Here is a 26,499-nt window from a genome sequence, read left to right as displayed (position 1 = left end):
AGGTGTGAGCCGCCGCGCAGAGCGGCGGTGCTGCGACCCGTCACGTGGGCGGCCCGCTGCGCTCGCCGCGGCCCCTCCCCCTCCCGCGGCCGGAAGTGGCCGGGCCGGGCCGGGCCGGGCCGGGCGTCGAGGTGGGGGCGGGCGGTGCCGGGCGGAGCTCCCCGCCGCCGCTCGGCCCGGGGCGGCCCCCGCGCCTCGCACGGGCCCCTGAGGGAGCCCCGCGGGCGGCGAGAAGCTCCCCCGCGGCCGTCCGGGCTCGCTCCGAGCTGCCGCCTCCGCCCGGCGTGGTGCGCGAGCGCCTGCTGCCCCCTGCAGCCTCCCCGGCCCCGGGGGAGCGGGGGGCCGCTGGCCCCGGCGTGCTTCCTGCGCCGGGGTCTGCAGCCGCTGGAACCGGGGCTGCCGGGGGGACGTCTCTCGTTGTTAGTGCCCGCTCGTGGGCGTCTTGCCTCCGAGGCTGTCGCCTTTTTGGCCCTGCTGGTCCTGTCTGCCGCCGGCACCTGCAGCAGCAGCAAGCTCCAGAAGTTCGCTCCCCGCTACGCAAAGAAGTGCTTTAGGCTGGTCCTCCGGTAGTTTCCTTACGAGACCTCTATTTAGTACTGCAAGACTGGGTGAACGCTTCAGTTAATGCATTCGGCTTACCCGCTGCCTTAATGCTGTGAATACACCCGCCTCCCTCTGCTGATCGCAGTCGGTTATCCTGATGGTGGTCTCCAAAACCTCCAAACCAGCCTTCGCTGGAGTGGGAACATTCCTTTAAAACTTTTACAGACAGATGGAATTATACGCGGTTCTTCACTCTCCAGTCTGAAAGCCGCTTTAAGTCTTTAGGAGTCGCCTGTGGTAATGACTTGCAGAAAAGGGGCCATTAGGCAGCTAGTCACAGCCTGAACTTCTGTGTATGAAAACTGGCTTGAGTGTCAGTTACCAGTTTCTGACTTTTTCATCGTTTGGTGTGGCTTTTTTTTTTTGGTTTTGTATTTTTGGTGGTTTGTTCTTTGTGTGTGCAGACAGGTGAAATACTAGCCTAGTAAAGTAATTCAAAACAAAATACTTTTAAGACAACTTGGAATGTATAGCTTCTGTAAAGCCTCAGGAATGGAATACGCTGGAAATCAGCATCTGCCCCAGCTACTAAGAGATCAGCAGAGAGCCTGCCAGACAGACCATCCATTTGAAGAAACAGAGTTTCTAGGCAGGTAACTTTGCTTTCCTTAAAAACGCTGTCTTTGCAGCGTTCTCATGTTGGACAGTAAGTAACAAGAGGGATATCCCATGGAGGTCAAAGATAACACACCTCTGAAGGAAGTCTGTTCCTATTTAAAAGGTGGGTGAAGGCAGTTCTTTTATTTAGGGATGATGAATACCTTCAAAAATCTGCAAGGAACAGAAATGAAAGGGGAGTGAAACCCCTTTCCTATAGAATTGTAAGAGAGACATGATGGAAAGGAGCAGCCTGATGGTAGGAGGAAAACCTGAGCATCCCTTTCCCTTCTCTCTGTGAAAAGCAGATGATGTAAACCAGATGGGCAGGAAACTCCCTAAAGAACAGATCCCAGTACTAATTGATACACTCACCTCAAACGTTTCTGAGGCTGGTGGGGAAAGAAACCTTGACTAAGAAACTTTGTATTTTTCCTAGACCCATCAGACCACAGGGAGGATGGTCCTCACAGGAACGCCAGCAGGACGTCTCTACCTGGTTTGCTTAGTAGTTGCGTTACCCGGGGAATGGCTCTCACTTTTGTTTGAGCAGGGCAACTTGATTAATGCTTGCTTGCATATTGGTTGGAGACTAGGGGAATTTTGTTAATAAGCAGTACTCTGGCAAGTAGGAAAGATTAAATAAAATACAGTAGGTATAAAAAGATGATGTCAATTTTTGTAATATATGTAAGGCAATACTTTACAGAACTTTTCTAAGGAACAGCAAGAAGGAATTCAAAAGCATGAGATAAGATTGAACACGACACTGAATTTAAAATATGTTTTAAGAGAGGTCCTGAAGTCCACTTGCAGATGGTTGGAGCAGGAAGAGGAATGGAAGAGTGAAATGCTATGCTTTGCCTTTAAGGGCTCAAAATAAACTGGAACATAAGGTGGAGGGATTTCCTGGGTTGCTGCAGCCTTCGGCCTTTGCAAATGCTGTATTATATAATTCTTTCATAAATGTATCAAGTTTCATCTTAAGATCTTTTGCCACCATTATTCCCACTGGGAAGCTGTTCCCAGAACCTTCTTCTGATTTTCATGCTAAATATATTTGTAGCTGGTTTATATCCGTTTGTTCTTGTGCCAGTGTTGGCCTTAAATAGCTCCTACGCCACAGTATTTACCCTTTTTACCCTTTGTGCATTTACAGACATAAATGTCCTCTCTCTTAGCCTTCATCTCACTAGTCTCCATAGTGACTTTCTGCTCCAGTTTCAGTAATATTTCTTTTCAATATACACGACCAGAATGGTGTGCGGTGTTCTCGATGGTATCTTGCCAGAGCCAAGGACAATGGTATTAATCCCTTCCAAACTCTGCTAGGAACCTTGCTCCCAAGACTTCTTAGGGCCTTGTTTTCCTGATCGTGTTGGCAGCTCATAGTTACTTTGGGGTCAGCTAGTGTGTGGAGTAAGATCATACTGTTCCTTTCCCAAACTTCAAATGTATTGAATGAACCCATGAGACCTACTTTTAGGTCCTGGACTTGGAGGTTATCTGTAGACAAATACTGTTGTGGCTAGCAAATCAAAAACGCCTTTTAAAACATTTCTGAAAGCCTCTAAGTATAAAGACTGCCCCCTCTCTTTCTGACGTCCAGCTACATACGTGGGACAGATTTTCATCAAACCATGCAGTGATGATCTTTGCAACAAAAAACACCGCTGAAATCTCATGGTCCAACTTGTACGACTATGCCAGGAATTAGTAGGACAGGGAAAGAGAATATAGCTATGCCACCGCTAGTACTCATGTTACGCCTCCATCTTAAACTCTGTGTAGAGTTGAGGTCCCATCTTAAAAAGTTATGTGGAGGTTATCTTTAACTAAAATCTTCAGTTACTGAAAAGGTTTGACACGGTCTGTTTTCTTTGCCATTTCTTCAGTATAATATGTAGGGACTCCAGAAGAAACTAGCTGGAGACAGGTTCAAAACAACAAAGAGAAGTCATTAGTGTCACAGCATAGAATCATAGAACGACAGAATGGTTTGGGTTGGAAGGGACCTTAAAGACCGTCCAGTTCTGACATCTCCCACCAGCCTTGGCTGCCCCCAGCCCCATCCAACCTGATTTTGAGCACTGCCAGGGATGGGGCATCCACAGCTTTTCTGAGCAGCCCGTTCCAGTGCCTCACCACCCTCTGAGCAAATCTAAACCTACTCTTCTAGTTTAAAGCCGATATCCCTTGTCCTGTCGCAACGCTGCCTGACAGAGTCCCTCCCCAGCTTTCTTGTAGGCTCTACCTTTCTTGTAGGTACAGGAGGGCTGCAATGAGGCCTCCCTGGAGCCTTCTCTTCTCCAGGCTGAACAACCCCAGCTCACTCAGCCTCTCTTCATAGGAGAGGTGCTCCAGCCCTCTGAACGTTTTCATCGACCCTCCTCTGGACCTGCTCTAACAGTTCCACAAAGTTAAATTGTATGATTTTGCTACAAAATGCCATAGATGCAAAAAATTTACGTGGGTTTAAGGAGAAAGTGGCCAAAATCATGAAAGAATTGGCTACAAAATACAATACAACCTCTAACTTGGAAGTCTTTGATCTGCAAGTTGGCAAAACCCAGAAGAGTCTTCTGGGGAAAAACCACTACATGCTTTTGCCCAATTATTAAAACTGTTCCCAGGCTTCCCCTTTCCACCATCATTTTCTTTTCCATCGCTCGTCTTGGTCTTTCCAAATACTTTGTCTTGCTTTCTGGTGATCTCCTTTCATACCTACTCCTTCCCTTTCTGTTTCGTTATTCACAGTGAACAGTAACCCCATTCCTGCCTTCAGACACCACAGATCCTTTGGCTTTTAGCATACCTGTTCTTTCCCATCTTGCTCCTGTTCAGATCACTGGAGAAGTTGCCATTAGCCTGTAGTGACTGGACAATGAAGTTCACCAAAAATAACATAGAATCACAGAATCATCGAGGTTGGAAGAGACCTCCAAGATCACCTAGTCCAACCTCTGACCTAACACTAGCAAGTCCTCCACTAAACCATATCACTAAGCTCTGCATTTAAACGCTTTTTAAAGACCTCCAGGGATGGTGATTCAACCACATGTTTCATAGCAAAGCACTCAATGGTCAAAATCAAACCAGCACACTGTGTGGCCTTCATCTTAACTCCTGTAATGTGTCTTCAAACTATGATAGGTCGCTGTGGAGACCTTCTAGTTCTGTATTCAAAAGCTACAGTCTCTTAGAGTCCAGCCAAGTCATCCATTCTTTGGATTTGAAATTTTACAATTTTGGGGGAAATCTGCAATCTCCTTTTTTTTTTTATATTAATAATAATAAAAAAGTTATTTATATTTTTCCCACAGCTGCAAAAGCCAAATTGAAAAAGTGTGCTGAAAGAGTTTCAACTTAGGTTGCCAATTTCTAGACAAGTCCTTGAGTAGGAAGCATGCTGTGTGATCTGAAGTAGCCAAGGGACACCAAATGCTTGGGCAACAGCAGCTGCCACAAACACTTTTTTTTTTCCCCCGTATAAACCCATGATTTCCAGTTCATTTTTCTTTCAGACATACTTTTACAGGGAGATATCAATTGAAAACTAAGGCCCAGCTCTTATTAACAGTGGAAAGGCACACAGTCAGCGGTAGGCTGATAGTGTCTCATGGCTCCGCACTAAGCAGCTCCAGATCAGCACGGTGCATGGAAACGCCTCGCCAAGGTCAGAGCAAACAGGCAGAGCTCCGGTTACACTAAAGGTATGAGGCATTAGTAGGATCAGGTTTGAGAGTAAGTCCTAATGTTGAGATGAAGTCTCAAAACATAATGGTTTTGAAACTGTTTAGTAAAGCAGGATGAATTTGGCATTTCCCACCATTTTTAAGAAATATTTGTTCAAGAAATAATAGTCTCTCGTTATTGTGAAAAAAACAGAGCCCAATGCAACATATGGATTCCACAGAATATCAGTGAGACATCAACCTCACCTTCAACCTGACCCTGCTTGACTTCTGAAAAATTGCATTACTCATTAAAAATTTTTTACGTATACTTCGGCAGAGGATTTCTTTCAAAGGTTCGTGATAGAGCTGTCAACTAGCAGTGAGAAAATGTAGGTTTTATTACTTGTGTGTGTTTGCATTTATCCTTAATTGCAACAAAACAGATGTCATTTTTTAAGAGTGGGAGAATAAACAGAAGGGTCCTAAATATTTTCCTACAATATTGGTGATTCAAACACAATAGTATTTGCCTAGTGCATGAAATTCAGACAGTGAAATGATTGATTACCCTTTTTCTATTCAAGAGGGGCAATTATAAGAACTAGTATAAGCCTCAAATTAATAATAAAGCTGTCAGCATCACTGATTATATCTAGTTCGCTATTAAATCATCAAGGGGAAACTGTTCACATGTTCTACATAGACTTAAAAAAAATATATTGTCTATAAGATAATCATCTTATTTACCATTAAATGTTGGAGAAGCAGCAGAAAAAGGAAAGCCTTCTGTAAATCAATTTAGACATTGATACATTTATTTTCTGATTAAATACATTTCTTATTTGGGAGAGCTATAGCACACAATAAAAGGGAAACCTCCAGTACTGCTGAAGAAGCTAAAGTTGTTTCAAAACTTTTTTTTTTTTGTTAATGTAGGTTATATTGATCCAGTAAGTAGAAACAAACTGAAATTTCTCATGCGACTACTCTGGTAAAATCACAATCATTTTGAGAACTTGAGTACTTTTTTTGTGTATTGATTTAATGATGAAAACACCACTGATGTGATGTCAGATGGTTTCTGCGGGGCAGATCACATCCCACTTGGGTCACTGCAGAGAATGCCTGGGTGTCAGTACAGATAGATCAGCTGTGACATACTTTACCTGAGGTGACACTGAATGGAGCAGGTGCAGTGAAGAAGAAATTAAAGACCAGAAGCAGCAGATCTGTTCCACAGGCTGTTGTACCCAGTAGGCACAAAAAGTTTCAGTTGACTCGTCTGTAGGTGAAGTAGTTCCTGCATTTGTGTACAAGGGACGACAGTTAAAAATGCCTCCTAAGAAAATTAATGTTGTATAAAAAGCTCTTGAAAAACAAAATAGGATTCCAAGTGAGCTAGCTGAATTTTGTTATCAAGTCCCTGAACAATATATGAATTATAGGTAAGAATAAAATAAAGTCATAAGGCTGTATCACAAAAAAAAAAAAAAAAAAGCTGGGACTGAAAGGCTTTAAAAATTCAGGGGCATTGATGCAAGAGCAGAAGGGTAGAAGACAACAAAAAACAAGTTGCCAAAACATCTGAGTAATCACATTCACTCGAAAGATCTCCTTATTTTAACCTTCTTCTCAACATTTTCCTGATATATTGTTTGAAGTTACTATTTTCATTTGCAATGCAAATTGGAATTTTTTGAAAGTCTTTTACCTCAGTACTTCTAAATAAACTGCTGATTAATTATTAAATGTAGATGATTTTCATTCTGATGTATCCCAGTAGCATCTGAAATCAGCCAACTGATGTTAACTTGCAAGCTTTGGGTTGTTCTGTTCGCATACACCTTCTAAGTGAAAGTATAGTTATGGTTGTATTATACATTCCCTAATTTTACCCTGGACAAGGGACCTCCTGAGGTCCCATCCAAACAACATTTCTCCAAGACAAAGACACATCTTTGCTATGAAAGTTTTACGAGTTCAGTGATAAATAAATGGCTTCCTTTTAAAAACAGATGCTGCTCCGAGGGCTTGGGGTTATTCTGCTATTATGGGAGGAGCTTAAACTGATCCTTCAGAAAGCAAATCTGAAAGCAGCAGGAAAAAAAAAACAAGTACTGGAGGAAAAAAAACGTAGGTTATAAGCCAGAGAAAGTGAGAATAGCCAAATACAACAGGATGTAGAACAACGTTTAAAGAAATTTTAGACCAAAAAATCAGGCCACGTAATGGGAAAACAACAAAAAAGGATGTGTAAAGTAATTAACATGGAATCGACATGAAAGATATTACTGAGAATATATAGGAAGAATTACCACCATAGCTTCTTGGTGGATGGAGGACATTTCAGCCTCTGGAAGTACTCGGTTCCTCCGCAGACACTCAGCTGGACTCCCGTCCTGACGCAGGCTTTCTTGCATATCCGCCCCAGCTTGATTCCAGCTCCCTCAGTTGCCTCAACCCTGCACGAAAACACTGCCCTAGCGCTGGGAAGCTGCAGCACATATGTACCATTTAACCGACCGATCGATAGCTCTTCCTAATCAGTTTTATTTTAGGTAGGTATTTTGTACTTCCTAGTTAGGCTGTTTATTTACTTCTCTACCGGTCAGTTCAGAACTGAGGTAGTGTGGAATTTTTTATTTCTTGAATGATTCCAAGATTACTATTTCCTACACATTTTTAAGATTTTTTTTCTGTAAGCGTATGTATCTCAAAATTCAGGTGGCCCATCTACACTGATAGCTCTAGGTAGCTCTAGGAGTGAGGACAGTCCAGAAACTGAACCATTTATTAAACGTACATGGGTTTTTTGGTCATTTTATGTGTGTTTATATATCTGTGTGTACTGAACAATTGTGCCATTACTCATCATTGCACGCTGGCCACGGCCTCCCGCGCCGTACTGCCTTGGTTATTTGCCACCTGTCGCGTTCTGTGGCGTGGGATGTTAAACTGCGGCGAAAACTCGAAACTTGAGAAGGACAGGGGCCTGGAAGGCGCGTGAAGAAAGGAGAATTTTCGTGAACTGTCCGAACACCCGTGCCGCGGCTTCGCCTCAGAAGCACGACCGTGTGGTACCTGAGCGAGGAGCCAAGGGCCGCTGCCAGCCGGGGCCGCCGCCGCCCCGCGCCCCGACCGCCGCCGCCCTGAGGGGGCCGCGGCGCCGCCGGCCGCTACCGGCGCTGCCCGGCGGGCGGAACCTTCGTGCGGGGCGGCGGGAGCCGGCCGGAGCGGGGAAGCACGGGGCCGCGCCGCCGCCTCCTCCGCCTCCTCCTTCTCCTCCGCCCGTACGGCCGCCGCCGCGCCGGGAGCCGCGCGTCGCAGACCCCGGCCCGGGGGGCGGGCAGGTGGGTGAGGGAGGGAGCGAGCGAGCGAGCGGGGCAGCGGCCGCCTCGGCGACACCCGCCCGGCGGCGGGAAGGTCACGGCTGCCGGCACGGCCCGGCACGGCCCTCCCGCTGCCCTCGGCGCGTCCTCGGCGGGGCCGGGCTCGGGCCCGCTGCTCCCGGCGGGCGGCCGGGGGCGGGCGGCAGCGGGGGCACGGCGGGGAAGAGCCGGGGCCGCGTTCCGGCCGAGAACCTTCGCGGTGCGGGCGCGGGGAGCGCGGGGAGGGAAGGAGGCGTTCTCCCCCGCTGAGGGTGGAGATGTGGCGGTAGCCGCGCGGGGCCGGAGCGTGCCGCCCGCCCGCCGCCCTCGCCTCACCCGTGCTGCAGCCGCCGCTGAGGAGAGAGAGGGCACGGCCCAAGGCGGTGGGCGCGCACAGCACGGCGCCCGGAAAGTTCAGGCGAGGGTCTTGAGCGTAACCTTTTCCTTAAAATGGCTGTTCAGCAAGGTTTGCGTGAGAAACGCGGTGTTGGTTGGTTTGCTTGTTGGCTTTATTCGTTGGTTTGGGGGGTTGTTTCTTTTTTTTTTGGGGGGGGGGGGAGGGTTGGAGCCCAGTTTTCTTGCTCAGTGAATATATAGCCTTTTTCTTTTAATAAATCAAGCCTAAGAGAATGTGTTGAATCTACTAGCTTCCATTACTTGCTTAGACACTAAACAGGCAAATTTTATTTGATTTCCAAGTAGATACGTGCAGAAACGACCTTAATTTTTAAATTTCTAAACAGGGAGTGAACGGTGTTTAAAAAAAACAAAACCGAAACTGTTTTGGTGGTCGACGCTGGAATATAGCAGTGAGCTTTTGATTCACTTTGGTGAACGTGTCAGGATGCTTCTCCTGATTCCAGCATGCTGAATTTTTGCAAAGAAAGTCCGTGGTAGGGCACTGTTGTTGCCTTTATTTGAATACAGGGTCAACATAATGTGACTACTAGCCAAGAAAAGGGGAATTCAAGGATATTTGGGTAGTCCAACTTTCCCCTGGCTGACAGCTCTGTTTGGAGGTCAGCCAGGGAATGGATGAAGAAGCTGCCAAAAGGAATTGCCCTTGCAGCAGGAAAATCAGGCAGTGAGTGAGTAGGACTGCGGGGATTCTCATATGTAAACCCGCAATTTGAGTGGAAAGTAGATTAAGGAAAGAGAACCCCAATTTGTAAGGTGTTTTTGTATTGTTTAGGAAGAATTTTCCCTCTCTGCAGCACACTACTGTAATGTGAAGGTGTTGTACTTTCTGGATGGTGCAGCAGCCAGCCTTTTCCCTTGATAACTCTGTGCCACATCCAGCTTTTTCAGTTTTCCAGGGTTATTATTAACACAGAAGACTACAAATACATTCTGCTAGGTGCAGGCTCCAGCTCTTAACCTCATCATATCTGAATAGAAGTTGTCAATCTTCATCGAATGTGACAATTCAGTGCCTTTCCTTAAAGCTTCCTCTTAGGGAAAAAAATAAAACAACACAACTGTTAGTTGAAGTAATGTATTTATCTTTGTCTCCATGACTTAGCATTCTTAGGCCAATAACAGTCATATAATTTCAGTCTTAATGGGAATGTAAGCTTGGCGCTGAAATAAAGTGCTCTTTCTTAGCAAGGTATTATGGAGCTGAAGGGAATGCTGATTTCTTAACGGAAGACTGAAATGGAGACCATTTTGTATGTAATCAGTCAAAAAATTAGGCCTCAGATTGCTGTTGTCCTTTGTCCTCTGCTTCCTGGAAGTGGAAGTGAAACCGTGTCATCGTCATACTTAGCGCTGTATGTTTTAACCTTACCCAGTTTTATGTATTAGCACTGTGCTGTTGTTGAGGTACTTCATGATAACTACATGGTAAACTTCATGCTCTTTGTCTGCCTGCCTGGAAATTTATTTAAACACCATTTTATAAAAACTAAGGTAGGCATCTTCTCAGCTTTACTTTTTTTTTCTTTCTCTCTCTCCACTGCTTTTTTTTCATTTAGTGTTAAAAAGCAAAATGGTCCATGCTGAAACCTTCTCACGCCCCCTGAGCCGGAATGAAGTGGTTGGATTAATTTTTCGTTTAACGATATTTGGTGCTGTAACATACTTTACCATTAAATGGATGGTTGATGCCATTGATCCAACCAGAAAGCAAAAAGTAGAAGCTCAGAAACAGGTAGGATTTTATTCGTAAGTACTTTTGTGAAATACTGTTTCATTTATTGCTGCTCAGACAGAGAAATATGCTAACTGAAAACTGGACTTGGAATAACCAGTGACGTAATCAACAAAACCAGAAGTGTATTTTAGTAAATCTCAGGATCCAAGCTATTAGTGTTTTCAGTATTTACATCTTACAACAACTTAAAATGTTTAGCTTTTAGTAGTAGAAAAACTGTTGAACTGCAGTTTGATGTTGCCTCTCTAATTATGTGCAAGCATGTGGTCTCAATACCTCTTCTGCTTCTGACAGCTTTGCTGAGCAGCAGTTGCATTGAATAATGCTCTCAGTTGCTTTTTAAAACCTTGACCAGAAATAACTTAATTCTCTGTGCTTTTTGGCAACTTAGTGGCAGAGCCACAAAATGTAGTTACTCATGACAATGAGGGACACTGCTGTACAAATGCCTTTTTAAGAATGGTTTGCACCTTTTCTCTCTGCCCAGCAGCAGTCAGAATGCCCTGCAAACAGGAGAAGAAAAGTGACAAGCCTCATTCCTTATGTTGTACTTAAATGAGATGCTCGTGGGAGTTAATGCTCTCAGAAAAGATTTAGGTGCATTTCTGAACCAAACGTCGAAGGTTTCCTTTGGAAAGTATTGAAGCAAATGTGGCTTCAACTTTTTTGTGCTTCAAATTTCACAAATTCAAACTGCAGTTTTGAGCAACTTAACTGTTGTTGTTTTTTTTAATGAAATCTTCAGTAAAAAAAAATGGCCTCACTTTAAAAATCAGCTTTCACAATCTGTGCTACTGCCAGCTGTTATATAAGAGGTTGCAATATCCCAAAAGCATGTCAGACCTAACCACAAGTTAGAGTGTAAAGAGATACTGAATTGCGAAAGTGTGTTGACACAACAAATGACTTTTCCTTTTAAATTGGGAAAAAAAAACATTGAATACATAGAAAAAATGACTGGCCTCTGTGCAGTATCTTTTTTTTTTTTCCTTGAAAATACATCATTCTTTGTGAATGATACAGTGGTGTTGGGGAGGGAAGGTTGGGTGTTTGCTTTTTACAATGACACAAATGATAATTTTCCATTAAAGTGTGTACGTGTGTTATTTGTAGGGATATGAAGCTAATATAAGTATGTGAAGGAACTATAGAGTTCTCTTTAATAACAAGTTTCAGGCAGTTCATCTGAATCCTATACAAAGTTTGTAAAGAATTAAGGACTCCTTGGCTTTTTGGTTTTTTAAGTGTAACATGTCTCTATCAGCTTTGGAAACTCATACATATTACGGAAGTGTACTGAGGTTACCTGTGTGCTAGCCCTGTTCTGATGAGATGTTTTAATGTTTGTTTTGGTAGCTTTTCAGGTTATAATAAATGACTTGTGGGTCTGGGGCAGTGGGAGGGTTGGTGTGACGCTTACTTGATGGGAACTGAGACGTGACTTAGTTTCACTCAGGTGACAGCAAGTCATTTGGAAATAGCAGAGCTTTTCTCTTCAGAAAGATCTAGTTTCTTGTCAAATGTGACTTACTGAGAAGCTTATAGTTCTTATTTCTAACCTTCAGACTCCAAGTAGCAGTTCTTTAAACATATTTTTTGAATTATCTATTTCTTCCTCTGATTTTCTTGGCGTTTTATTTCCCTTAGGCTGAAAAGCTAATGAAGCAAATTGGAGTGAAAAATGTCAAGCTTACTGAATATGAAATGAGTATTGCTGCACATCTCGTAGACCCACTAAGCATGCATGTAAGAAATTGTTTTCCGTTTTATTCCTATAAAAGCACTCCGGACGTGGAAGATACTAGTGTTTTTTTGTTGTTGTTTCGATGATATTTGGCATATATACGTATCCATGGAAATACACAGAAAAAATTTCTGTAGTTTGAAACTAAGGTGGCATCATGAAGAATACAGCTTCCTTTCAACTTCCTTTTAATCTCTTATCCCCCTCGATCATTTCTAATACTGTTTTTCCATATCAGGTAACCTGGAATGATATTGCAGGCTTAGATGATGTTATTACAGATTTGAAAGACACTGTCATCTTGCCCATCAAGAAGAAATACTTGTTTGAGAATTCCAGGCTCTTACAGCCACCAAAAGGTAGGAAGGAAATGTTATGAATTTATATGCTGGTATTTAAATAATAATAATAATAAAAAGAGAGAGGTTAGAATTACCTAGAAAAGAAAGAGGAAGTAGGTTGACCGTTACCCAAATTGTAACAATTAGGTCTGAACCTAAGGGTTTTTCCTCTTCTACTGCCATGAATTCAAATTTTAGGGAATGTTTTATTTTAACTATGAAGTGATAATTGCATTTTGATGGATTAATCTATGAAATCTGCATTTTTAATTGCCTAAATTGTGGATTATTTTTATACCTCATCTTGTCTTTTGACCGAGGTGAGCTATAACTCTACTGTACAACTTTGTACACTTATTAGTATTTTTATGGTATCATGGAAATATAAGTTATAGACACGAAAACTTGTTATAAGCTAATGTTTTACACAGCTCTCTAGTCTTAAAAATTTTGGTCTTTGTTCTAGTTATGGAAATTCCAGTCAGAGACAGAGATAACATTTTCATTTTGGAGATCCATTGATTTTTTTTTTGCTGGAGTTGAGTTGGACAGTACTGAGGCAGTAAGGAAACTGTTGGGTGACAAATTAAATTTCCAACAGTAAAACAGAAATTGGACTATCTGCACTAGAATGCTTCTGGCCATATTCGTTGTATGTTACAGAAAACATAAAGAATTTAAATCTAAAATGTTGGACACAGTAAGAAAGATTATTTTTAATGTTTTGATCCCTGGAATTTTCTGAAAACGGTTAATTACTGTCTGTGTTAATTGCATATCTGTGACCATCTCTTCCTAGTTTTATGAACAAAAAGATGAAAAATGAAACAGTTTTGTAACTGGTTTAGCTTTTCCAGGCTCCTTTCTGTTTAAGTCACAAACTGAAACTGTTTGGAAAATTATTTTAATGTCATGATCTAATAAGTGGAAGGGAAAGTTATTTTTTATTTATTTATCTTTTTAAAGCATACTTTCCATACAGGGCAAGCTCTCCTGTTTTCATAGTCACTTTCATCGTATGTTAAAAATCATTTTTTCAGATTAGTTATTTTTATGGTCATCAATTGCATAAGCAGAAAAAAAAAGGTAATTCTTTTTTTCAGAATTGACCAATTTTTTTTGTTTTCTTTACAACTATGTTAGAAAAATATTACTGCGAATTCTTTCAATATGACAAGTTTTAAAAATAACATGAGATGTCATGCTTTAATTGTGTGTGATTGGTTTAAAATGTTTGTGGGTTCTCTTTTTGTTTAACCCCTTTGTGCTAAGCTTTCTCAGCAAAATTGAACCGTAAATAAGGCTTATCAAATGCTTATAAAAATAGGTATTTAATCTTACGTTACATTTACAGTCGCTGTAATAAAACAGTCATCTCTCAGACAAATTTATCCTAAATTTCACCATATTCATCCAGTTTTAGATAGTCTTAGCTTTAATCTTAAAATAAGGCTCTCTGAAATAAAATGACTGTGTTTGATTTGATGGAGCACTGTATAGCTTGACGACCTATCTTTTAAAACTTGGACAAAATACAAGCCTGGACCCTCTCATGTCTGTTGTGCCAAAGCATGTTTTCTGTACTGCAACCAGAGAACATTAACACTGTGACTTTTTCAGGAGTACTTCTCTATGGCCCTCCTGGTTGTGGCAAAACATTGATCGCCAAGGCTACAGCAAAGGAAGCGGGCTGTCGATTTATTAATCTCCAGCCTTCAACGCTGACTGACAAATGGTATGGAGAGTCTCAAAAACTGGCTGCTGCTGTCTTCTCCCTTGCTATAAAGCTCCAACCGTCCATCATTTTTATTGACGAAATAGGTAAAAATCTATGTGCTTTTTAAGTCACTGTAGCAGAATGGCATTAGACTGTAGGTTTGAGTTGATGGTTATATTGAGCTATTGTCACCTGTTCCTTAAAAGAATGATAATGGAACAAGGTTTAGTAATAAAAGTACTATTGAAAAGTAATGGTGACATAGTAGGAAAAACAATGTATTTCGTGTATTTTTTTATTTTTTTTTTGCTAATGGAGGAAATTACAAGTGGAACAAGTTGCTGCTTATTTTTGGTTAGGCTAAGATTCATGAGGAAAGCCTTTCTTTATAAAGGGAAAGCTATCACCAGATACATTTCAACACTGAATAACTTTTTTCCACGAGGGCACATAATGGGAAATAAAATGTGGGATTAGGAGAGCTCAGGAATAACAGTCTAATCAGGCAGGCTATGGAACTAGGAGTGGAACTTCAGCTAGGAAGGCAGCGAAGTTGCCGGTTGTTCAATGCATTAGAGCTTGTCACATTGGTATTTAAGTTGCTGTAAGCAGTCTAGTTAAAATTGTTCATTTATTCATATCACTGGCACTTCACAGAGTGTGTTTTACAGCTTGCAGAAAGGGAGCATGACAAAGCTTTCACCCTTTTTCCATTTTAGGTTTACAAAGGGGCTACTTTCATAAGATGCTTTTTTTCCTTCCTGTAGCTATGAAAAATGTGCTTTTCCATAGCTGCTGGAAATTCTTAAGGCTAACCCCTAGCAAAGCTAGAGCTCTGCATAGCGAAGTACATAGCCTACTTCACATCAGTCCTGCAATTTGCTGTTTTTGTGTGCTTTGGTGATTTCTAACTTGCCAGACTCTGAATGCTTCCATCTCTGCATAAGAAATTGAGGTGAAAGTTAAGTTTCCATTCAGGAAAATGAAAATTTGGATCACAAGATTTGGGACAGTCCCATGTGATAGTTACATACTTCTGCGATGTAACTTAAAAGATGTGCTTAAAAATGTGGTAAGATTCCACTATCCTATTCTTCATTGTAATAAATATTTTCCCTTTCTTGACAGCATTTATTTTAAAAGTACTTGTAAGATAGAGAATAAAATCAGTCTGCGCATGAGAAACCAAACAGCATAGTTTCAGTGGCAGGATTGAAAGTCAGCTGCTTTACTGATTCCTTTAATACAGATTCCTTCTTACGAAGTCGTTCGAGTTCTGACCATGAAGCTACAGCTATGATGAAAGCTCAGTTCATGAGTCTGTGGGATGGACTGGACACTGATTATAACTGCCAGGTAAGTGAAGAGGATGGCAAGAAAAGTAATGTGCTTCTGTTATCTCATCTATTGCACATTGAATCATTTGGGAAGAGTAGCAGATCATATGTAGTAATTGCTGAAAGTTTCTTTACCTGTCAGTGATTACCCATGAATTATGGGGATGAGATGGTTTAATAGATTGTGTTTCTTCTTGAGAGGACTGTTTCTATAGGTGTTTTGTTTTTAATTAAGAGCTGTTATTTTCTGAAGTGTCTTAAGTCTCAAAAATATAGCTGTAAAGTTTGAGCTGTGAAAATTGGGAATTTTAAACTGCTTTGAAAAACACCGTGTGAACAATATTTTCTTCAGGTTAAGGGCATCTTTGATTTCAGAAGAGGCATTGAAATATCTGAATATTTACCTCAGTTGCAGGTTGGTTATTATGTTTCCAGAAAAGCATCAGGCTAGCTGTGGAAAAGCAATAGACTCAAATTCTTTATCTTAGAGTTAATATCAATTTGCCTACTTTTTTTAACGATCAAAATAAATTCTGTTAATGGAGCCATGCTTCCATCCTATATTCCTATATGCTTCCCTCCCCCTCCCCATAATCTTAACAAAGCTATTGTCTTTTAGAGGAAAAAAAAAAAGAAGCTGCCGATGGCCTTAAAAAAAAAAGGGGGGGGGGGTGGCAAAAAAAAAAAACACCCACCCAGGAAACATGACTTGCATGCTGCATAGAAGAAAGCCTGCTCTGTATGTTTCTGAAGTGTTACCTGAAGCAATCTTTTTCAGGCCTTTAAAAAGGATGGTTGTTCTCCAAATATTTAATTTTCAGGTTTTTAAATCTGTTCTGAATTTTTAATGTGTGAATGAGTTCTGATCCTCTGAACCCCATCAGTTTTTTCTTTATAAAATTTGCTCTTCCTGCTCCCTCAAGCATGTAGTAAAGACTGTTTTTCAGGGGATTTTTTTAAAAATGGTTAGAAGGCACTGAATAGATGTGCATAGAGGCTTTAAAGCAGAGTGTTTGCTTACTGCTAGTAGGAGGCTAATGGTATGAATATTTTCGTGGAAGCTAAGATGATCTTGCAAGCATACATTCCTTCCAATGTTTGAATGTTATCTCTTTTCCAGTATAGTGACCACTTGAGTTCAGCATGCTGAGCTTGAACAAGTTATTGTTGTCCCTTAGGTGTATGCCTCTGCATGGTAGGGAGTTGCCGCAGTAAAATGCCGTGCGAACAATTGGCTGAAGACGCTGTGGCTGAGTGAGGTTTCTGGGGAGTTTTTCAGCGGGAGTGTTTTGTTTCAATACTATATTTCAGGCTCCTCCCTTGGATGTCATTGCTATTCAGGAAGTGTTCTTTAAGCAGTGGTTTTGACAGTTGTACTGTCTCATTTCTGACAGCCAGCTCACTGGACTCTTTTGTTCATTACAAATATTTACTTGGGAGATTCGGGTTGCCTATCTGATTCTCACCAAACAGATTTCCTTTGAATAAGGATTAGATTTGGCTTTTGTTACTGTAACAAAAATTCCACCTGTTAGGAGAAGATTGTAAACTGCTGTAACAAGTGTTACTTGTTCCTGTGTTGATTGCACCTGAAGAGCGCGTTAAGCTATGGGCTAAACCTGCTGAGGATGTAGTCTTGAGTCCAGCAGGAACTTCAGGCACAGTGCCTGGAAAACAGGGCTGCACTGCTCGAGGCTGCACGCGGGGGAGCTCCGTACAGCTGTGTTCACACCTGGGGGAGCCTGTCTTTGCAGACCCTGCAGGCACAGCCAGTTCTGGGAAGGCTCCTCAGCTCTGTATGGAGGGAAAAACGCTTCGGGTGCAATACTGGGCACTAGCACAGGCCCTTGGGAAGCACAGTGTGGGTACAGCAGTGCCTCTTTGCAAGAGACAGCTTGGGCTCAGCCAAACATTAGCAAGTGCTCAGCACGTGTACATGACCACAGAACTTGCATGCATTACCCTTACTAGACAGAGCTGTGATTAAGACCCCTGGAGCCCCACCTAAAAATGAGCCTTTTGGCTTTTTCAGTGTAGCGATTTGCCACCGTATAAATAAGCCTCTAGGTGGCAGGGTGACTCTGATGCAGAAAATGCAAGCTGGTCTGGCCAGGAGCTGCTGGAGGTGCCAGGAGCTGTTGGCTGCGGAAGAGTGACCCCAGACAAAGGAGCAGAAGGGTGTCAGGAAGCTGTTTTGATAAGAGATTTATTTCCCTGGCATTTTTCACTTTTGTGACTGGGTATTTACAGTGTACATAACTTAAAATAACAAATGAGAAAACAAGGTTGATGTGAATGGGAAGTAAATTTGTTCTTAAACTAACAACTGGAATCCACTCAAATGAGGTAAATACTCTCCTTGTATTGAACTTGGCTTATACAGGTCTGGTGCACTGCTCTTTTAGTATACCAGTGCGTGTAGGTTCTTCTTGACTTTTAATGCTTTTTTTAATGTAAAAAAAAAGGGAAAAAAAAGAAAAAAAAAAGAAACTAACAATATTTTAGTGCTTGCAAAAGTTACCAGCTTGATCATTCTAGAGAACTGATTGCCCTTCTTTTTTCAACATAGCACAAGAACGAAATGTTTTCTCATATCTTATCAAAATGTCTCTTTTCAAGTTCCTTCCAGACCACCAGGAACTAAATAAACATCACCAGCAGCTGTAAGCAAAAGTTCTGGGTTACTGCTTAGTGTTTGAACTTTTAGATTGGGATCAGAAGGCTTCAGACTCATGTAAAAATCTCCACCGAGATGGTACTGTGTGGTACCAATGCTCTCTTGAGCTGCACGTTTAAATCCAGTTGCTGAAATCAGTACCAAGAAGCCTTATGTAACTTCTTTAAATGTTGATGTTCTTGATAAAGTGTGGAAGAGTCACATGTTTGGTTTTGAAACTGTAACATGGTGATGTTTTTAAAATCAGGTTTCAGGCTAACTAGTCGTTTTCTTTTGATGTACACAGGTAATAGTGATGGGAGCCACCAACCGTCCTCAGGATCTTGACTCTGCAATCATGAGAAGAATGCCAACCCGGTTTCACATCAACCAACCTGTAAGTCATGCCAGCTTTGCTTAAGCAGTGAGTCTGGCTGAGCAACAGGCAGGTATTTTATCAGCCTCAAAATGGCTTTATCACCACTAAATCCCGTCTGGGATTTTTTTTTTCCCAAATAAATAAAGATGGGGTATTTTTTTGATCAGCTTTTAGTCTCATAGAGGTACACAGAACTTTGCTTTTTAAGGTGGGGTTTCCCCCAGAAACTTGATTCCTTGATTCTTTTATCTGAAATAACTTTAAGTGTCCTGAACACTTCCTACCCATTTTTCCATCTACAAAAGTCAAGTGGCTTAGATGCCGCACTCTGAAACAGACATCAGTCCATCTTCCTTTGCTGAGGGATAAATAAGTATGAAATAAACTATTCTTGTACGTTTTTGTGTAGCTAAAGGAAGTCCTTGGCATAGGACTAGGGTGTGTCCTTTGTCAGCACAGAGCAGTTAGTACTTGATACTGTCTCTGGGTGCTGGCAGTACTATGTTGTTTTCCAGTGCAGCTTTGCTATTGAAGTTTTGTCTTTCTGAATGCACTAGACGTCTTCATTAGCTGTCTTCTCTGTAGTGCAGGGAAACCCAGTTAACTGAATTCCATGAGGGAGTATTGAGCAGATACAGGAAGGGTACAAACCAAAAGGTGCATTGTCTACTTAAGGAGCAGTTCTGCAGAAGCATCTTAGAAAATAGCATATTAAACAGAGAATTTCAACATTTGTGGCACTGAGATGAAGGGCAGCTCCCTTCATGGACTGCGTGGCTATTTCAGTGCTTTGCAGTACCCCTTCCCCACCAGCACACACAAGCTACTTGCCTTCTGGGGAGAACTTAGTTTTAACTTGTAAACAAATGTGTCTGCATACCTCTGCCTACAAGGTAGAGTGACAGCCAGGTCGGAGGGCACCAAGAAACAGGTACATTTTGACTACTGTTTATAATTTCTGGGTACGAGATACTTAGTTTTCAGGAAGAGAAGCAAGCAGGAAATCTGCATACCAAAGGCTACATTCTGCTTAAGCCTTTCCACAGCTGGATATAGCAAGCAATCTGGAAAACTGTTTTTATTCCCCTTACAATTTATGACAAATGGGCAGTAAGGCAGGCCTGTATCAATTATGCCAGCTGTCACAATCTTACCCTTACTATTTTTTGCTATTGCCATCATTTTCGAGGTATTTGAGTAGCCTTTGAACATGTAATGATACCACAAGACATTTTTGTATCAATATTGGAAAAAGCTGGATTGTGGTTGTCAGTATACCCTTCTGGCTACGGAAATACCCTTAATTATTCTTTTTTTTTGCAGAAACCTAGAGACTGTACTGAAGGATTAAAACTCTCATTGATTGTGCAAGAGAGTAGTCATGTTCCCAGACCTGTCTTGTTTGCACTGGCTTTCGCTCCTTGTGGGTGGATACGTCTTGAAACAAAGCATTTGTAGCACACTAAGTACCTTTATTGTGATGCCTGTTCATAGGGTTTCAGACACCTTACTCATCTTCAGCTTTTCCTTGAATTAGTAAGAGGCATGGATGTGTATTTTAGTACTTTGCCACATCTTTTTATCAAGAGCCATTATTAGAAGGATGAATTTTCTGCAGGTAACTGTGCTTCAGAATATTACCGTGGAGGCTGGCTTCCTCTCTGAGGTCTAGAATTAAAATCGGTAGCATCGTTTAGGGCACAGGCATGCAACTTTCCTTACCCTGCTACAACCAGCTCATGCACTTACTGCACACCTCTTGTTCTTGTCTGTGGTACTTTGTGATATGGCCAAGATCGGTTACAGCTCTTTTATCAAGGGCCAAGATAATTTACATGCTGTGGACTGACAGTGTGCACAGGTAGTATTATTATGGAGTACCTAACACCTTGTAGATGATACATTGTAGTTTAACCGGGTTTGGGATGAAAATGCCCCAAATTTACCCGTAAAGAATTATCTGCAAGGCAGAGGGAAATGGAAGAAATATTTTTGAGACGGAATGTCATCTGGTCAGATGCAGACTGTCTATGGGATTAGTTTATTGGTTTTTTTTGTTTGTTTGTTTGTTTTTGTTTTTTTAACAACAAAAGTGAGATGCAAGAAAGTTTCTTCGCTGCCTTTTGTTTTCTCTTGTTAGTAAGCCTATGCTTAGCCATTTCTTTCAATTTCATTACGGTATGTGATTTATATTGCTTAAACTTCCCAAGCATGATCTGTAGAATTAAATTTATTATCGTGTTGCTCCTGGAGTGAGAGTACCCTAGATCGGGTTTTGCTGAGTGGCGTGCCTAATTGCTGTCATGTAGGTTTCCTTAGTTGTATCATGTCTCCCATTTGAAGGAATGGTTTTCGTCACGGAAATTTAACTGAAAGCCCGATCAGAACAAATTTGGTATAGATATACTTACGTTTATTTTTGTTCTCTAGTAAGTTTTGTCTCTTTTGTTTAAGGCTCTGAAACAAAGAGAAGCAATCTTGAAGCTAATTTTGAAGAATGAAAATGTAAGTAGACTTCTTTTAATGGTTAATTTGCCAAATTACTGTTGTCATGAGTGCAGGCTCTGGAGTTGTTTTATAATTGGCTGTTTTGTAGTAAGGTAGAGATGACCTACCAGAGTATTTCTGGTTATAACTTAAGAATCTTCTGTGGTTTTAGGCGTGGCGTAAAATTAAAGCAATAGAGTCATCTACTGGTTTAAGTATGAGCTTCATTCAGAGCAGTAGTCTCAGATTTCTTGGTGAATCACCATCTCTGAGGAAAATTATGTAATTTCTCTGTCTCCATTTTCTTGTCATATAACAAGATAATATATTCATCTCCCTGAAGGTGAATCATGTTTGGAAATTGCTTTGATCAATAAAAGAAATATCGTGAAGTATTCACTCAGGAAGATACTGAATTTCTTGAGCTGTAGTCTGTTTGCTCTAATTAAGAAAGGAGGCATTACTTTTTTTTTTTTACAGTGCTGCTTTTTCCACTTTGATCTGTGGTTCATACTTTCTTTAGAGGAAAATTACTATGGATGTTTTTACAAATAATATATGGTGTTCATATCACCATGTGGGTTGCAAAATGAGAAGAACAGTAGCTGTGAGTGCATCGGAAGTGTCTGCTGGCAGGATATAGGATCTGTACTATTGGAGGTTCCTGCCACTGAAGTCTTACAGAATTTAGTCTGCAGCACTAATTCTCATTAAGTTAATTTTGCAAGGTGTCTGTTGATTGAGGTCTATCCTAATAAATACCATTCATTAGTAAAAACAACTTTTTTTTTTTCAGAGGTTTAAAAATCACACCTCATCATTGTGAATGGCAGATACTGAGGAGTTTTGTGTTTTTTTTTCAAGTGGTCATTTTGGATTGTTTATATTGCATTGGAATATTTGCTTCTTGCAAAATACTATATGCATATGAAAACAGAACACATGCTGAATGCCAAAGAAGTTGTGGAGGAAAAGATGACCTATTTGCAGAAAGCTTCATACAAATTAAAACTTCTTTTGCAAATTGTGGTTCCAAATCATTATTTCTTTTCAAGAGTTGTTAGGAAAGGTGTGCGAACTAATAGACCTTTATGCAGGTTCCTGAAATAACTGCAGCCAACCCTTGCATGCGAGTGGAGTGTGTTGTTCCTTTGCTTTGGCAATGAAACACCTTTATGGCAGTGAAGAGAAACCTAAATCGTCTTCTGAACATGGGCCTGAAAGAATGTAAGGCGTATCGGTCATCTGGCAGTGAATCACAGCTACACAAGTAACAGTTGCTGGGGCTGCGTGGAATCAGACTTTAGTGGTTATCCCATAGGAAGAGGAATTAGATCTCTCAAGCCCAGTTTATTTCCAGCCAGGGTAACAAGCTTTCTGGAAGCCCTTGAAAAGAGGGCTTGAAAAAAACAATGGGCATGGCAGGTGTAGTCATGCCCACTGTTTTTCCTGCCTGTCTTGAAGTCTTGTTTCTTCTCCCTAAGTTCAAGGGAAATCCTTGTTAATGCCTGCCACACAATGTGCACATTTTCTGGTTGTTCTTAACCAGGTACACTGCTGCATCCCTTTCTTGATGGCCTTCAGCCCCAGACTGGGCAGCTCCATAGCCGACCATTGCTGGCTTCTCAGTATTTGTGTGCAGGAGGATGCTTTAGAGCAAAGCACTGAGACAGCCAAGCTGTAGTGATTGTAGGAGGCACCTTGGTGTAAACCAGCTGCTGCTTCTGGCTTCTGCCTTCATTTCCACATCTGGGGAGGCAGATGGCTGGCTCCAGACCCAAACCTGAGTTGTAGGTCAGGGAGCAGGGACTTAAGTATGAGCTCAAGGGTTGAGCAAGTAGGACAGAATCACTGTAATCTTTGTCCTTCAAGAAAAGCGGGAGGGATGGTGGGGATTGGAAGAGCACTTGGTGGGTGTCAGCACATTCTTGCATTATCCCGCAGAGCCCACAGGTTGGACTGGTGGCTGGAAATAACAGTGGTTATGCTTGGGGCTTTGTCTTTATCACCAGTTAGCCAATTCCATGGAAGAGTTTCCCTCTTAGAAGAAGTTGCCCCTTAATTTCAGCCTTTTGGTTAGGCTGTGTTGGCTTTAACTTCTTGAAAAGAAAATGTGAGGGCACTGGAAAATATGCTGGAAGGAGCTTCCGTAAACTGGATAAATAAATAAAGGGTCCTGACTGAAACAAGTTCGGTCCAATGCAGTGCATGGAATTAGATGTATTATTTTGCCTCCAGGTTCCATCTTTCACGGTTGTATAAAACAGGAGCAGTTGTTCAGTAACTCAGGAAACAACTGCTTTTGAGCTTCTTATTCTGTGCTGAGCGTTGGCAACAACAAAAGGTAGATGTGATGGCAACTTTTTCCAGACTTGCTGTGTTACTGGTTAAAATAGTGTTTATGAAAATAAATGTTCTCTTCCGAATAATGTCAAAAAACAAACAAAAGACTGAAAGGCACAATCCGACCCTACGATTGGGTAGGGTTCATTGGCTCTAGGTAAGAAGTTGTCCTTAAGGTCTGATAGAGCCTTATACCGCTTTATCCACACACACACACACACACACACACACACACAAAAAAAAAGCAGTGCTGTTGTAGGAAACTTGTGAGAGCATTTGGGAAACTGGGTCATTATCCCTGTCATCCTGTTTTGTCAGCTAACAGGCTTCCAAAGCTGCATGGGAACTTCGTCAGTAATAGAATATACCAATGTGATGGTTGGCTTTCAATTACCTGTTCACTTTTATATGTTAGGGTTTTATTTAATGAAATGTTTGTTTCATTTAATGATATGAACTACTTGGAGGATTCAAGACATAACTTAATCAAATAATTTTCTTTTTAGTTCACAAACAGGAAGATGAGGGGAAAAAAACCCTTAGGGCAAGCAAAAATACTTAGAGGTGATTATATCTTGTGCTTGTAGAACAAAGTATATAACTTTGGAGTTTTCACGCTGTTACCTTTTGGTTTTGGACAGGTGGACAGGCATGTAGATCTCCTGGAAGTTGCTAAGGAGACTGATGGCTTCTCAGGAAGTGATCTGAAAGAAATGTGCCGGGATGCAGCACTCCTCTGTGTCAGGGAATACGTTAATTCTGCATGTGAAGAAGAGAAGTATGTGTCTTTCTTCTCTATTACGATAGCTGAACAACAGTTGTGAAGGCTTCTGGTGCTACATGCTGTTCAAATATTAGATTTTGTTTTCTAATTTGAATTGCAAATTTTGAGGGTTTTTTTAAACCTTGCTATGATTCACAGAAAGCACGAGGTACTCTCTTGACAAACTGCCCCTATACAACCAAAAGATCAACAAATAAGTTACCTTTATTCATTTTGACTGTTAAAATAAGACTATTTGTTCCAAGGTGTTAAGCTTGAGGTTGCATGAACCAGCAAGAGTTAACATTATTGCATTATATTACCAACCTTAAATGATGATAACACTCTTGCATGCATGCAACTTCACTTGCTGTGATCTTCCTTTGATTATCTCCCATACTTGCAGGTAGACTGTGTGCACAGATAGAAGCATGTTTCCAGTGTGATGTTGGATCTGTGTCAAATTGCTATTTTCAAGGACTAAAGTTGTCATTGTAGGAATAGGTGTCACACATCACCGAAATCATTGTCTTGCTTTTTTTCTTTCGTTCTTCTGAAGCCATGATGAAGACGAAATTCGGCCCGTGCAGCAGCAGGATCTCCACAGGGCGATCGAGAAGATGAGAAAATCAAAGGATGCCACACTTCAGAATGTTTTGATGCATGTTAGTTTAGATTAAGACTAAAGAGTGCGTTTGCGGTTTCTGATGTGATTTAGTTTATATTCTACAATCAACAAAAACAATGTAAGGGGGTGGGAGTGGGGTTGTTCCCTGAAAAAGGGAGTTCTCTTTCTGGAATTGTTTTTATACAACAAATTCTAAGTTATTGCAATGTTGTCATACACAACTAAAAATGTAATAATAGATCATGAAGTGGAACAATTATAGCTCAGACCAAGAGCAGCTGCCTGTGTCTTGTCCCATAATCGATACACTGTGTAGCCTTAAAGCAGGTTCTGATGTGGTGCATGGGTTCACTGGGTCACCTGTGTGGAGGGAAGATGATTTGTTACCAGTTGGTGTATATACGTATGAGCGTGCGTGTATGTATTAAATGTATATATCCACACATTTTTTTATATGTAGACATAACCTGTAGATAACGAGTATGGAAAATCTTTTCTATTTCCTGAGTCGAACCAAATCAGAAGATGTATAGATTAAAGATTCATCGATACTCAATTCACATTTACTTCTTCCTTTTAGCAGCAAATAGTGAAGGTAGAAATTTTGCTTCTAGGCAAAATTTGAAATGTTACTATTTTTTTTCTCACATTACCACTTGAAATCTGGTGCCATTTACTGAAGATAGTAAACTACTGTACAAATGTTTGAATACTTTTAATTTTGTATGAATCCTGCTTTTTGAGGCATTTTAATGCTGTTTTTATTTTTTATTTTTCCCTCTGATGTGAGTAGAGTAGAATCTTCTTAACTTATCTCTCATTAAGGCCCACATATTATAAACTTTATGAAATTGTGCTTTCTGATTTGTTACGCGTTGTAATGAGGGTTTGCTGCTATTTAATTTTCTCTGGAAGACCCACTGCTGCACGGTGGCATTGTACCATGAAGATTTGTACACGTACTTTGACTAGGGTGAGGGGAGATGTTTTCTGATGTTTTGCTCTGTCACATATGTGCTCTGATGTGCAAAACTGAAGGCAATGAAGAATGGATTTCAGGTTTATAAATGTGATTTAGAAATGTTCTGCTGTACTTGCTGGTAACAGTTTAGTAAATTCATGTAACATTATGTAGTGATAAAGGCAAAGCGTTAAAATATAAGTGGCAAAGTGTTTTGGTAAAGTTATTGTCAGTAGGTTTTGAATAATTTAATTTTCTCCTTATAATGTTGTGCCCAAATTTAACGCAAATATGTAATCATAATTGTTCAACCCAAGGGGAAGGTACGCTGTGTCACAGCTCTGCTAGCTACAGAGGAAAGGTAAGCATTGAAAGCAAGATAGTGATGTAAAACGAAACAATCTGCAAAGTAAAATAAAGACTTGGAGCCAGCTGGCATACGATATCAGGTGCTGATGGCAGTTTCCATTAAGCTTATAGCTGCAGCAGCCCTACCCAACTGGAGTGCCTTTGCTTCACGTACTGGTTGTGTAATGCTCCAGATGCAGTAAGTTTGGTTTGACCTGATTTAATCTCCTTGTCTTTTTTTTTTTTTAATAATTTACTTTGTTTTTTGATGTGTCAGGGGAAATATTGGAAATGCATAGTGGTGTAAAACAAGACATGGGAAATGAGGCACAGCAGAACATAGTGGGATACGGATATCAAAAAGTGGGGTATGGAATGCTGATCCCCCACGTTGT

At 41.1% G+C, this 26,499-nt stretch overlaps 1 protein-coding gene and 1 long non-coding RNA gene across 10 annotated transcripts; one reads left to right on the top strand and one right to left on the bottom strand.

Moving 5' to 3' along the window:
• Positions 1-131: 131 nt before the first annotated feature.
• On the bottom strand, positions 132-8,085 carry LOC308197643. 5 transcript variants are annotated; one of them, XR_013953184.1, is made up of 5 exons: positions 7,959-8,072; positions 7,746-7,869; positions 7,193-7,339; positions 6,044-6,177; positions 132-3,126 (listed from the first exon to the last, which is right to left on the bottom strand). It is a non-coding gene; the product is annotated as an uncharacterized lncRNA (long non-coding RNA). The 5 variants fall into 5 exon arrangements; XR_013953182.1 differs by lacking the exon at positions 7,746-7,869 and having other exon boundaries at positions 7,959-8,085; XR_013953183.1 differs by having other exon boundaries at positions 7,193-7,869.
• ATAD1 (ATPase family AAA domain containing 1) lies at positions 8,083-26,198 on the top strand. Of its 5 annotated transcripts, none has more exons than XM_080598499.1 (10): positions 8,083-8,227; positions 10,222-10,397; positions 12,048-12,146; positions 12,383-12,503; positions 14,106-14,306; positions 15,452-15,558; positions 18,503-18,592; positions 21,029-21,079; positions 24,046-24,182; positions 24,727-26,198. In XM_080598499.1, the coding sequence occupies exons 2-10, from the start codon at positions 10,236-10,238 to the stop codon at positions 24,845-24,847; spliced, it is 1,089 nt and encodes a 362-aa protein (XP_080454625.1). In that variant the 5' UTR covers positions 8,083-8,227; positions 10,222-10,235; the 3' UTR covers positions 24,848-26,198. The 5 variants fall into 5 exon arrangements, with proteins under 5 accessions (XP_080454625.1, XP_080454627.1, XP_080454626.1 ...); XM_080598500.1 differs by lacking the exon at positions 8,083-8,227 and adding an exon at positions 8,502-8,663; XM_080598498.1 differs by lacking the exon at positions 8,083-8,227 and adding an exon at positions 8,502-8,711.
• The last annotated feature ends 301 nt before the right edge of the window (positions 26,199-26,499 follow it).

The sequence above is a fragment of the Anser brachyrhynchus genome (genome assembly GCF_964034855.1).
Source record: "Anser brachyrhynchus genome assembly, chromosome: 6".
NCBI lineage: Eukaryota > Metazoa > Chordata > Aves > Anseriformes > Anatidae > Anser > Anser brachyrhynchus.
This window is presented reverse-complemented; position numbering and strand designations above follow the sequence as displayed.